The 13,252-nt window shown below is 38.9% G+C and overlaps 1 protein-coding gene across 2 annotated transcripts; it reads right to left on the reverse strand.

The window, feature by feature from the left end:
• Positions 1-247: 247 nt before the first annotated feature.
• LOC306881662 (polypyrimidine tract-binding protein 1-like) lies at positions 248-11,979 on the reverse strand. 2 transcript variants are annotated; one of them, XM_079435850.1, is made up of 16 exons: positions 11,895-11,979; positions 10,966-11,019; positions 10,232-10,262; positions 8,317-8,383; positions 7,778-7,950; positions 7,534-7,680; positions 7,265-7,420; positions 7,067-7,177; positions 6,794-6,974; positions 6,623-6,703; positions 6,399-6,553; positions 5,438-5,471; positions 3,004-3,096; positions 2,693-2,909; positions 2,541-2,618; positions 248-2,460 (listed from the first exon to the last, which is right to left on the reverse strand). In XM_079435850.1, exons 1-16 carry the CDS (start codon positions 11,900-11,902, stop codon positions 2,328-2,330), a joined length of 1,719 nt encoding a protein of 572 aa, XP_079291976.1. In that variant the 5' UTR covers positions 11,903-11,979; the 3' UTR covers positions 248-2,327. The 2 variants fall into 2 exon arrangements, with proteins under 2 accessions (XP_079291976.1, XP_079291975.1); XM_079435849.1 differs by having other exon boundaries at positions 6,399-6,703; positions 11,895-11,967.
• Positions 11,980-13,252: the final 1,273 nt, after the last annotated feature.

The raw sequence follows: 13,252 nt of genomic DNA on the forward strand, positions 1-13,252 counted from the left end.
TAAAAATTCTAACAGAGCAACGTGAAGCTGCTCCTCAATTCAAATAGTTTCACATTTAAAGCAAATTCATACAGATTTCTCATTCTATATCCAGTAACAGCAAATAGATGGTGAGAAACTAGTTAGTGAAACCAAGGAGTCATTCGAGGTTTCTCCCAAATGCAGGAAGGTCAAAAGGTCAGAATGGATAGAATGTGAAAAGATCAAGATGTTTAATAACTTCAGAAATTAAAAGAGCCAAAAGGATAAAAGCAAGAAACAGGAAGATTTATTGAAGACAGAAAGTATGAGCATCTATATCAAAAGAAGTTCAAGCTTTCAAGAGGGCAATTACATGTTCAGACAATGTGTTGGAAACTCTTTTAATATTGTGTAATAAAAAAGGCTCTACAATGAGCTGAATGTCTGCTATAACCTTATCAAAATATACATGTTTGACAAAGAAATTGTTGATTTTCAATTACTTGTACAAAACAAATTATATACAGTAGCCCTCACCCACTCGGTTTCTCAACATTACATCCATACTGGGAAAACAAGGAAGTTCAACTAATGGAATAGAAAGGAGCTCTGTTGCTACTTAAGACTTCTGTTTGGTTCTGTTCTCGAATAACAGAAACATACTTAAGGCCAAAAAAAGCCCACAACGTCTTCTCTAATTTGTAATATGTTCTTTTCAAGATCTTGTGTTGCTTCTTGTAAACAAAGGCAATAATATACACATAAGCCTTCAATTTTTTTCGCCTTCTGCCCACTGAAATCAAATCGGTTTATAAAACAATGTCTCTGCACAGTAAAGATACAAGATATCAAAAACTGGCTGGCAGAACAGGGAAGATGCTTTGGTCCATCATGCTACTCTTCAGGAAAAAAAAGAAAATTAATACCCACCCAATTGAGCTCAACGCCTGTCAGTAACACCAATATTCTGCTAAATTGCAAAAGATAAAGAAACTGAGAATTCCCCCCATAGTACAAGCTGAAAAGTAAGAGGAAATGCCTGCACAGCAAGACTCGTGCTACAATCAACATGAAATGGATGCATCAGAAAGAACATGGCCTTAATATTCCCCCCCCCCCCCCCCCCCACACACACAAAGAAGTGCTAAAAAACGGTCTTAAGTCTTATCACAGGTGTCTCGGTTCACACAAAACATCACACAGGAGATTAAGACTATGTAATGCTAATATTTTTTTTAACACGAAAGGCAAGTGACAGAAATGGACAGTAGAAACATGAGCTCTGGAAGGTCCAAATAAACCCATTTTCAAGTTCATTAGAACTCTTGTGAACTTGACTCGCTTTGTCACATGCAACAATCAAAACATAAAATTAAATCATAGGCGGCAAACCCTGGCTTGGTTGCTAGCGGTTTTGTAATCAACAAAACCTTTAATAAGCAACAGGGAAATGTGTGTTTCTCTCTCTGTGTGTGTGTGTGTGTGTGTGTGTGTGTGGGGGGGGGGGGGGGGGGGGGGGGTAGGTGTCCCGCTACCAACTAAATGGAAGATATGATGGTCTAGACAGAGCGCAGTGGGTCAATGCCCAAAAAGATACAGTATACAAATGTGTGCGACTTAAAATACGGAATGAAACTATAGAATATATAATATCTTAGAAAGTGGCACATAAGGAGTAGAACCACATATATAGAATAACAATAATATGCAAAATAAGCTGTGACAATCAGGTACAAAAGCAAAGTCTGTAAGGAACTCTGAACTAGTTGCTGCCTTTCACATGAAAACATTCCTGCACTTTCACTAGTCAAATTTAAACAGACCACCTGGGAACATCAGGCAGTCTTTTTTTTTTTGTTTTTTTTGTATGTTTGAGGTTAATGGTTTCTGCAAAGAAGCCAAAAACATCAAGACATTACTAAGGCCATTAAGATGATATTCATTAAGCACCGTGTAAGGCACAGTTGCTTTTTTTGGAAAGCAAAACAGGGAATAGCTTTGAAAAAAGTTAATTATAGGTTCTACAAACAAAACAAGGCTTTGCGTGTGCAACCTGAAAGGGTGCGGCTTTCCGCAGAGGCACAAGTGTAAACTATGCAGCATCTATGATACAAAACGATGTGTGCCAATGATTAACTAAATCATGAGCCAAACCGTCTGAGAAAAGGTACTATTAAAACCCAAGTCACATTGGGTTCAAAGTGGAATTACTAATAGACATACATGTGTGAATTTAGATATAATAAAGGAATGATGAAGTGTGTGTTGTGGAAAACATTTGTCCACAGTGATATACATTGTGGAAGGCTTAAAGTTTGGTCTAAAGTGACAGTCCTTTCACCTTCTCTAAAACAAAACAGCCTCCATCAGATGGTGGACTTGGAGAAGGACACTCTGAGGTGATGGTTTTCTCCCAGGTCGTGATTGTGAAATTTGATCAGAGACTCAATTGCTTCATCCACAGAACCCAACTGGATGAGAGCCATTTTTCGGTCTTTCCTGAAAGAATTAACAACATGAAGACTTCCAGGAAATATCATAGCAACATCTGTACAACTCAAATTTGTAGAATGTCTTACTGGAAAAACTTGAAGGCCTTAACCACAGCTCCTGAACTTAGAAACAAGCCTCTGAGATGATCCTCAGTGACAGAAGGTCTGCAAAGAGAAGACATTGGTGTTAAATAAGCTTAAGACTGCCAAACAGATTGGTCTAAGATTAGTGGACTCACGGTATATTGGAAAGATGGAGAGTAGAGGAAGGAGGAAAGATGTTGGAGTAATTCTTGGAGCCTGGTTTTTTGAAGCGGTGAAGAGGAGAGTTGCTGTAGTCCTTGGTGAGCCCCTGATCCTCATGGCCTTCACGTGGCAACTGCACAGTGGTGTGTTTGGAGAGAGTGACCCGCAAAGCCTTACCATACAGTTTCTGCCCATTCAAGTGGCTCATGGCTAAAAAGGACAAGACAGGTTAGTGTGGCATAATCAAGCTTCTTAGAAAAATTGTAATCAGTAAAAGTTAAAATATGATGAGAATTATAAACACCTAGCTGGGCTTGGGTTCCATCAGACATCTGCACCAAAGCATTCTCTTTCTTGTTGAATAGGATCTTCACTCTCATGACGTCACCATACACGCCTACAAAAAGAACGGTAACTACGTGAGGACATGACTTTGAGCAGATAATTACAATCAAAAACTAATTTTCATTTTAGTATCTAGAAATTAAGTAATCTTATGGTTAAGTAAGGCATGCAACACTGTTGGTAAGAGACTACATTTATATTTTGGCCCACCTCTACTGGACCTGGCTTCCAACCTTCACAAAAGTTTATTAAAACAAACAGATTGTCTCTCTTGGAAAGATGTACTCCAAAAGTAATCTTGAATGATTTCAATACTACGCTTGGGACTGGGGGAAAATCTGTACTTGTACTATGATGATTGAAAAAAACATTCGAATCAAACATGCAGCTTCCTAGAGATTATAAAATGCAATATTCAATGTGGTTTTATTGAGAGGGCATGGCATTCGCAATAGGTAAAAAGCTGCAACAAAAAGCTTTAAAACTGGATATAACAGCAAGTGGGCCAAGGATTAGTTCAAAGTAAGCAACTAATATGAACATGATATATCACATTAGGGATGCACAATACTATCGGTCTGATATCGGAAACGGCCGATAACGGCTTTAAAATGAAAATATCGGCATCGGACTAATATGAAAAAATATGCCAATATGTCTTGCCGATAAGAGGAATGTTTACTCGCATGTGCTCAGGGTGTGCTACTGATTAGATCACATCAGCAGTGTGACTATAACAGCAGGTGCAGCGGCAGCGGTGACAGCCTCCCCGAGGTCCTAACGCCCGTTCTGTAAGGAGTTTCAATCTGTAGGGGGTGCTGTTGGCCTACGTCTAATTAAATTAAATGTTATTTGTGTAGGCTATTTTAGACTGTTTCTGATTAAATAAAGCAGTAACTGACGTCATAAAAATGAGTATGTTTTGATTTAATGGTCAGAAGCTATAGCTTACATAAACAAACATGACCCTTGTAAGTTAAATAATTTTATACATGCCGATTTATTCATGTGTAATGCATTATTTTTTTAACAAATCATGAGCTCTAAAATAAATTTACACAACTGTTTTAGACCATCAACAAATGTTAAATCTTAAAATAAAATGTTAGGGTTAGGGCTGTGCGCTTTGACTGTATATATTGGATGGACGAAATAAAGTTATCGTTGCATATTATGCTCTATTGTTTATTTCGTGGTGTCGCAAAATACACCGTTTACGGTAATTAGGGACTATATCTGTAGCATGGACATGCGTTTAAGCACTGCAGTTTTAAGACAACCGATTAAAGCTGTTGAAACAAACAATAGAGCTAAATTTGTGCGCTGTGTGAGGAGCACGCATTTCTGCCGCTTTATTGGCTTTGAATGATTATGTGTGCATGCATGCGTATATATATATATATATATATATATATATATATATATATATATATATGTGTGTGTGTGTGTGTGTGTGTGTGTGTGTGTATGTATGTATGTATGTATGTATACATATATATACACACACACATATACACACACACACATACACACTTAATACACGTTAAATAGCTATGTCTATCGATAGATGGGATATTAACACAGTGAAGACTAATCTACACAATGTAGCATTTCTTATTGTAGTTTTTTGTACTATTGCTTGGAATTAGTTTCTTATCCTTATTTCACCACTGTTTATTTATCTTCAGTGAGCTTGTGGGGTTTCTTTCGGCGGGTTTTTTAGGCTTGTATTAGTTTGATATTGACATTGGTGACGAGGAATGTGAAAATTCTATGGTATCGAAAATTTTAATTATAAAAAACAACTATATTGTGATCTCACGATATGACTAATTTTATAATCATGATAACGATATATAAGATTTTGGCCATATCACACAGCCCTAGTAAGTTAACACTGCATCTTTCTGTGGGAAAAAAAATTAAATAAAATGCAGCGATTGATATTTACAGAGAGTTTTATATTTAAAGTTATTTTAAAAGCTTCAATGTAATGTTAAAAAATCTTCACTTTTTTTATTAAATTCTAATAAATAAGTTCTTGTTCAAAACAAACCAAAAGTAAAAAATATTTTGCTTATAATTTCTGCACAGAGGAGACTTGGTGTTGTTTCCAAACAAAAGGAAATATATCGGCATCAGCCAAAATGAGTTGAAAAATATCGGCATATCAGATATCGGCAAAAATCCAATATCGTGCATCCCTATATCACATGATATACAGCTTGTTGGCAATAGATATATAGCATCTGCCAAATGAAGGAGCCTAAAAAACTCCAGCTGATATGCCATTTCCTCTAAAACCCCACATATTTCACATACACAAGCCAAAGTACAAATCTTAGATGAAGTTAAAATATGAAACAAAAAAGGAGATGCCAATGATAACATACCGAAAAGAATAAAGAGGCATTGGGGCGTAACGCTCTTAAGACAGCAGAGGAAGGCAGCGTAGGGAGGAAGGGACAGGAAAAGATCGGAGGCAGGACAGTGGAGGTTGAACATGTCCACAGCGAGGCAGTTCCACAGGAATGGCAAAAAACGGTGGTAGGATCATGAAGGTGGGTGATATTGTTCATGATGGAAAGGTGGGGGAAGGGTAGGGGAAAAGGAAGAGGATTTCCGACAACGTAGTGGTGGTGGGTTGAGGATGTTGTTGTGTGTTGGTTGTACAGCAGAAAAACAAATTGTATATGTATCCAATATTGGCGTGAATTGGGAACCATATCGTTTGAGTAGGTAGGGAGTTTAAAATATTATAAATAACAAAAGTGGTGCAGTCAATTGGCAAAAGATTCCAGGTCAAAGTATTAAAATAATAAAAGGGGGAAGGGGAATGGGGAGGGAGAGAAACAAGAAAAAGGAAGTAAAAAACAAGGTCAGTATACACAAAGAAAAATGTAGTGTTCCATTCAGCAGAACTTGCTAAATTAAATGCATTTCACTATAGGAACACTAAGGAAATAAAAAAAGAAAGGAGAGAAGATTAACAATGAAATACAGGAAAGAGAGACTATATACTCATATCTCTAAAGAAACTAGAAATGAAATGTTTTAGATGGCTTCAGACAAGTCAACAAATATTAAGAAACGGTTGACATGCATGTTTGTATAATAGCAAATGAGCCTCCACACTGTCAAACATACAGTACATGATTTAAAGAGCTCCATAATTAAGCATTTCGTTAATCACTAGATGCCATCTAATTATTTCCCACCAACACTTTTCTCCAACTATACAGTTCTACTAACTGAAACCACGGCTAGCTGGATGAAACACAAAAGACTAATGAACTAACAGCTAAGAGAATCTAAACTATTAAAAAAACAAACAAAAAAAAAAAAGCGACTAACCTCAGGGTTAAGGTTGCTGACCAGCATGACACTGTTTCCTCCAGCAGTGAAGCTGGAAAAACTAAGGCGTCCAGCAGCAGCTGCTGCAGCGGCAGCGGCACCGGGGACACCGAGCGAAGCGAGAGCCCCGGCAGGCATGCCCTGCAGAGACAGACCTGTGGGAGGGTCAGCCATCACTATACAGCATGGATGAGATGAGAAACTGTGCCACTGCTGTGACTGACCTGCTGCCTGCTGAATGGCAAATGTTGATGGGAAACCATGAGCCCCACCATATGGTGAGGCAGAGATGATACCAGGAGCAGCTGAGAGGGGAAAAATGCAGTTTGTGATTTCATGCATGTTGAAAATGCCATTTATTAAATACAGCACCAAAGTAGTAGATTAAGTTTTACACAAGGCAGCTGCAGCCATCGTCTGTGCACTGAGGGTGGGTTGACCGTCTCCTGTAGGCAAGTCAGGACGAGTGTAGTCTCTGCTCTTATCATTGTTGTACTTCACATTCAAGCTGGTGAGCTTAGAGAAACTGACGCGAAGGGTACAGCAAGCATTGTAGATGTTCTGTCCATCTAAAGACTGTTGAATGTTAAACCAAATGAGTACAGGGTTCAGAAGGAATTTAGTGGGCCCATTCATCCATTAAGATATTGATCCACTGTGCCACTTACCAGTTTTGCATGCTGAGCAGTCATTCCATCGGAGTACTGGACCAGTGCTTGGAACTGGTTGTTTTTGGTAAAGGTTATAATCTTCAAAACTGTGCCAAACTTTGAGAAGATCTAAGTAGGGGGGATTAAAACAGATTAAGCATTTTGGAGAGCGTTTTGGAATTTTTACCTCAATTTAGTTTGAAGGACAGTTAGTACCTGGTGAAGAACATCAAGAGTAACTGGGTAGAAGAGGTTTTCAACAATGACTCTCAGTACAGGGCTTTGGCTGCCCATGCCTGCTCCATCAACAGTGCTCAAAGACATGCTTCCTGCCTGGACCGCATTCACCGCCTGCAGTGCTGCCTGTGCTCTCTATGGGAATGGAGGGGGCAGAGAACAAGTATACATTATCAGTGTTGAAAGAGCCATTTATATTGATTAATTGCCCTTGATTGAACGCCTAATGTGATGCAATTTGTACTCACAACTTGGTTGGGTGAGTTGTCAGTCTTTAGCTCCTTGTGATTGGAATACTGCATGTAGATGGGGTGGTTGCGGATGACAGGGGTGACAGAGGAGTAGTAGCTGACCATGGTCTGTGCTGACTCCTCAGTGTTCATCTCCAGGAAGGCCTGTGAGGACATAACACAATAAGACCAGGCACAATGTTGTACATCAAAGCAGGGTAATCATATTTTGTGGGAAATGAAAGGAATTGGTGATTTTTACCTGGTTCTTTCCTTTCAGCATCAGAAGGTTGGTCACTTTGCCAAAGGGAAGCCCCAAAGAAATAACTTCTGCTTCATTTATGTCATTTGGCAGTTTACGTACATGAATGACTCGTGAAGGAATGCCTGGGCTCCTGATGTCCCCTTTGAACTTCTTGCTGTCATTACCATTTGCTGACAGGAAAAGACAGGTCTCAATTTCATTTCACTCAAGAATGTCAATACTAAAAAGTTTGTGGTTGGTAAGAATTAGTAATTCATAGTAATGTAGTTTAAGTTATGCATAATTATTCCTTTGATGGTAAATCTGAATTTTCAGTAGAAATTACTCAGGTCTTCAGTGTCACATACAGAAATTCTAATACGCTGATTCACTGCTTAAGTACACATTTCTTGCTATTACAGTTGTTAATGTTAACAGTTGTGCTGCCTAATAAGTGTAAAACCTATTTTTTTCCCCTCAGGATTCTCTGATGAACAAATTCAAAAGAATAGCATTTGTTTGAAATCAATTTGCTCTTTTGATAAAAACAGTCATACCTGCTCCAGAGCTCATTATATAAGGTCCGTTAGATATGCAGGAGGAAAAGAGTTCGTCAGATCCCCTCTGAAAGGACAAGGGAAGTGGTTCATTAAGCAGGATGCATTTGCAAGGTTTGCAAAATAGGACACTCAAACCTCAAAACAGAAGAACCTAAGCACACTGCAATCTTAAGATGTAAACCACCTGAACAAAAATAAAGTCACGTAACAAAAAAAACATCTGTATTAAAAAAAAAAAAAAAGAACAAAAAGAGCCAGAGAAGCATGCCTGTAAGGGTTAAACTATAATCAGACACAATTATAGGAAGTCATGGGACAAAGATTAGCATCCCCCTAACCATCATCTGATTACACAATCATTAAGATGCAATTGGAATACATTTCCAAAATTTCAAATATATATAATTTTCTTTGCCTAATGGTTACAACTATTCGTGACCCAGGCACAATACATAAGAGCACTACATAGTTTTCGGCTGGTAAAGGCAGAACAAAGAAAAAGAGAAATGCAAACAGAGGCAGCTGTGTCCTGCCATAACACTAATACAAAGTCTCTCACTCAAGGCCAAGCTGGAGCCACTTGACTGGCCAGTGGAGCAATGAGCAAATCATTCAGCATCACTCTCTTAATAAACTACTTCAAATGGCTAGTCTCTGCTGAAGTGGTCACATGCGCTGGATAAGCCAAAGCCTTTACACTCCATAACCACAATGCGTGTTCTGTTCCAGCCCAAAGGAAAGTATTGTTACCAAAGCTGAACGCCTGGTCCTCGGGCTGATCCCCCCCCCACAGTCTACAACAAACAGCCTCAAGGGCACTTTACCACACTCTGGATAAGTTTACCTAAAACACAGCCCCGAAGGCTCAATAAGCAGCCTACAACGTAAACCAAGTCAATATTGCGCTGAAAAAAAAAAAAAAAAACGACAACAACAGGATAGAGATTACGTGACATGGCATTTCTTCAAAAAAAATAAAAAATAATAAACTACATTCCTCCCAGCTAAAACCTGCAAGAGTCAGGTTTCAACATCACTTTCACAGAGCAGTTGTGACAGGAAAGCCTTCTCTGGTTGAACCATCCATTGTTTTCGAGTGAGACATCCACCCAACTCCAGCATTTCCTTCCTCTATTTTGAACTGCGGCATTGCAGCTTGAGCACTCGCTTAGGACAGGGGAAAAAAAACGAAGCAGAGAACCATGACACCCACACTGGTCTCTAGGAGCTCAAGACTTGCAGGTGCCAACATGTTTATATCCATTGACAAAGTGCAAGCCTCCTGGGAGAGAGCACAGTCTGTGTTGAATAAGGCGGTCAGGGAGACAGGAATGCAACCACAGCATTCCAGCCACAGTAATTAGTGCTCCGACTCCGACAGGGCTGCGTCTCAATCTACTACATCTCTACTCCTCACGTGTGAAAGACATCAGGGGGAACAACAGCAGGGGGTCTCTATGCATAAACACGTGCAAATAAGTGTGAAAAAAGCAAAATTGTAAACGAATAACTGTATGGAGCAAAATCACAAGTAGCAAAATATAACAAGTAAATTCCCCAGGTCACAATTTTCAAATAGGCTACATAACCATTACAAAATTTAAGTGTAGGCTACTTCTTTCACCTTTGGGTCACTTATCACAGTGACTGTTTAAGTAGCAGGTGACCTTTGACTAGAGTAATTACAGTCGCAGGATCAAATGCAGATGGGACAAGAATTTCAGGCTCAGCAATTTAGAGCAGTTCCCTTTGTCTCAGCAATTTAGGAAGAGAGGAAGGAGGAACGTACAACCTCTAAAATCCGATATAAAACCAAAACTTGTATTGTTACTGAACATCTGCAACAAACAACTAGGGAAAATCTGCATTTATCTATTAAAAAAAAAGTTAAAGGAAAAAAAAAATAACATACCTTTGTGCCGACCGTTATATCATGGACACTGCTACAAAAGAACAAAAGTTCAACAGAATATTAGAAAATACATAAGTCTTGATGCTAAAATACATTTGATGGCAATGCAGAAAAATACAGGGCTATGCAATATTTATATTTGCAATGTAATATAAGCAGAGACAATTGTTTCTTCAGTATTGTGAAATGGACTATTGAAAAAAGCAGGGTGGGCACTTGGTTCTACCCATCAGTTGTTGATTGGATGGAGGCAAATTTAAATGAGACAATGTAGAAAGGGGTGGGGTTTAAGTGTAGTAAATGATTGGAGAAGTTTGTCATTTAATCGGAACACTGACTTGCGATTTTAATAAATTGAGGTTAAAAAAAGTAGTAGTTTATTTTCTTCAATGACTTAGTGTGAACAGGGCTAAAGACCAATAGATGTACTTACTGATACATAAAGATCACGTACTAGTAGATTTATATTAGGTTATATATCAGATGATTCATATTTGGAATATGGTCCCAGGAGAAACAAGTGACGGCTATTGTACAAAACTAGAGTTGTATTTTAACGCTGCACCTTCTAGGCAGCAACCTGATATGCAAGGCAAACAGTAAAACAAAGCAGGCCTGTTAAGCCACTCTTTCCGCCAATCAACGATATCAATCGGTTTTCACACTTTTCTTGGAAAGGTATCTTGAATTCCTCAGTTCAGGTCAGTGCATATTTATAGAAATGCAAAACTTACTCTATTTCAGTGATGTAACTGGATCCCAGAGGATACAGATCAGTCTCTAAACGGCTGCAAAAAAACAAAAACAGGATTTGTCGTCATGTTTTAAATCTGTACGTTTTTTCTAACTTCCACTAAATACAAAAAGATACGTTAGGCTCTCATTCTGCCTAACATCTCTGTTCTAGTAAATACATTAATGTATAAAGATTGAAACATTGAGTAACATGACAAAAATGTACATTTCCCTGCGGATATAACGTGTACCTTTTATAAATCAGCATAAGCATGTACGTGCTTTTAAATATTCATTTTTCGATTATAAACAAAACGTTATTTTTCAAACCTTTAAATCAAGATTATTTCTGAACCACAAGTGACATCTTCACCGCGTCATTATGGAAATCATTAACTGTAATCGGACTTTCATACGTTTATCAAACGCACTTAGTAATGATTGAAAAATATGTAACCTGCATCGACAAATCAAACGAGAAAAGCAAGAATAAAGTTGAACTGGCATCGGTTTAGCAGGCTAGCAGGTAATAAGCTAGCCACCCAACAACAATGCGGAAACTGAGACACGTTGGGTTGCCAAACGATGTCTGTTATTTCGCTTCTGCAAGTTACGAGCCTCGTTTGATCTTTTCCGCTTGAGACTGAGGTTAAAACAATCCTGTAGTTCTAGTTCGTTTGTGTTTCATGAAGCGGCCTCAACTAGACTACTTGCAACAGGTTGCTGGTCAGTTTGGTCCAACTTTTGGGCTCTTCCGGCTCGGGAGACATGAGTCGAGTCAAAAATCACAATATCCTCTTCACTTTACGTCATTTAACACACTTTAAACGCGCGTAATGTACCTAAGTCACAACTATGTATAAAATACCCAAAGACAAAAACGTGTTTAAGGGATAACAAACTCGGTATGAGGGTGTTTTCAACTTACCCGTCCATGGCACTAACAAAACTACAGGTTGTCGTAGACGCGAGGTAGACCTGCTAGTATTTCTTATATCCTTACAAAATGGCGGAGCGGGGATTGGCGCTTTTTGATTAGTCCATCGACCCTGGAGCGCCGAGTGTGGGCGGGATTTAGAATGTTCTTCGACAACGGGATTGGACAGGAGGGCTGTCAATCTGGAAAGGCGGTCGAAAAAAGTTTGCGGAAACTTTTCCCGTTTGCTTGCCACCATGCAGTGGAGGAGTGAACTGTGCTTGAACCCTATCAGCTTATCAGCTACGACAAGGACGAGACTGTTCAGTCAAAGAGAAAAAGAGTTTTACATGACGCTACGCTTTGCTAAAATATTTAGTGGCGTCACGCGGTCAAAAAAAGAATGTTCAATATCTCGAACACCGAACCAGAACAAACGCTCGTATTTGCGGCACAAATCAGCACAAACGAATGGCATAGTTTTGATGATTATTTATTTGTATGGGGTGCCAACTTCACGGAGGTCAGCTCTGCACAGTTTAGCTCAAAACCTTATCAAACACACCTGATCCAACTAACCAAGGTCGTCAGTATCACTAGAAACTTCCAAGCAGGTGTGATTTGGGGCTGGTTGGAGCTAAACTCTGCAGAGCTGTGGCCCTCCAGGAATTGAGTTTGAGACCACTGGTTTAGACTCTAGAAAATCTAAAGACACTGAGCAAATTAATTAATTGATTTCAGCATTAACCACTTAGCACATTTAATTGTTCTACAATTTGGCTTAGTGTAAATTTATCACCAGCAAATGAAAATTCTATCTTCGGAATTTTTTGAGTCTTCTGAGTAACACAAAAGGAGATACTCTGAGAAACGTATCAGTGTTTTGTCCACATGAATGTCAGCATTCTTCAAATAAATCATCGTTTGTGCTTTCACAGAAGAAATAAAGCGTAGAAAGTGTACGGCACTTGAATTGGAGCAACACAGAATGAGTAAATGATGACAGAATTTTCATTTTTGGGTGAACTGTCACTTTAACTTATGCCATTTTGTCATTGAGATGAATAGCCTAATTTAACTAAATTCCCCAAATTGTTACTGCCTATGTACTTAGTTCAAATTCTTTGAGTAATTTATCTTTGTGGAATGCTAATATAATCGGCATTGTTGCTGGAATTTATGTGCCTGGGAAAAGGTTTAATGGGTGGGCCTCCCCGTCTTCAGGCCCAGTGAGTAGGCTATACCGGCATAGAGGACCACAATGGGCCCCACTCATCACAGGACAATGTTCCGGTTGTTCCCCCCTGACACCAGTTCTAAATATAACATGACAGTAGTAGAGAGTAGCATCACTTTAGCCTACAAACTGC

This window comes from Barbus barbus (genome assembly GCF_936440315.1).
Source record: "Barbus barbus genome assembly, chromosome: 15".
NCBI classification, from domain to species: Eukaryota; Metazoa; Chordata; class Actinopteri; order Cypriniformes; family Cyprinidae; genus Barbus; species Barbus barbus.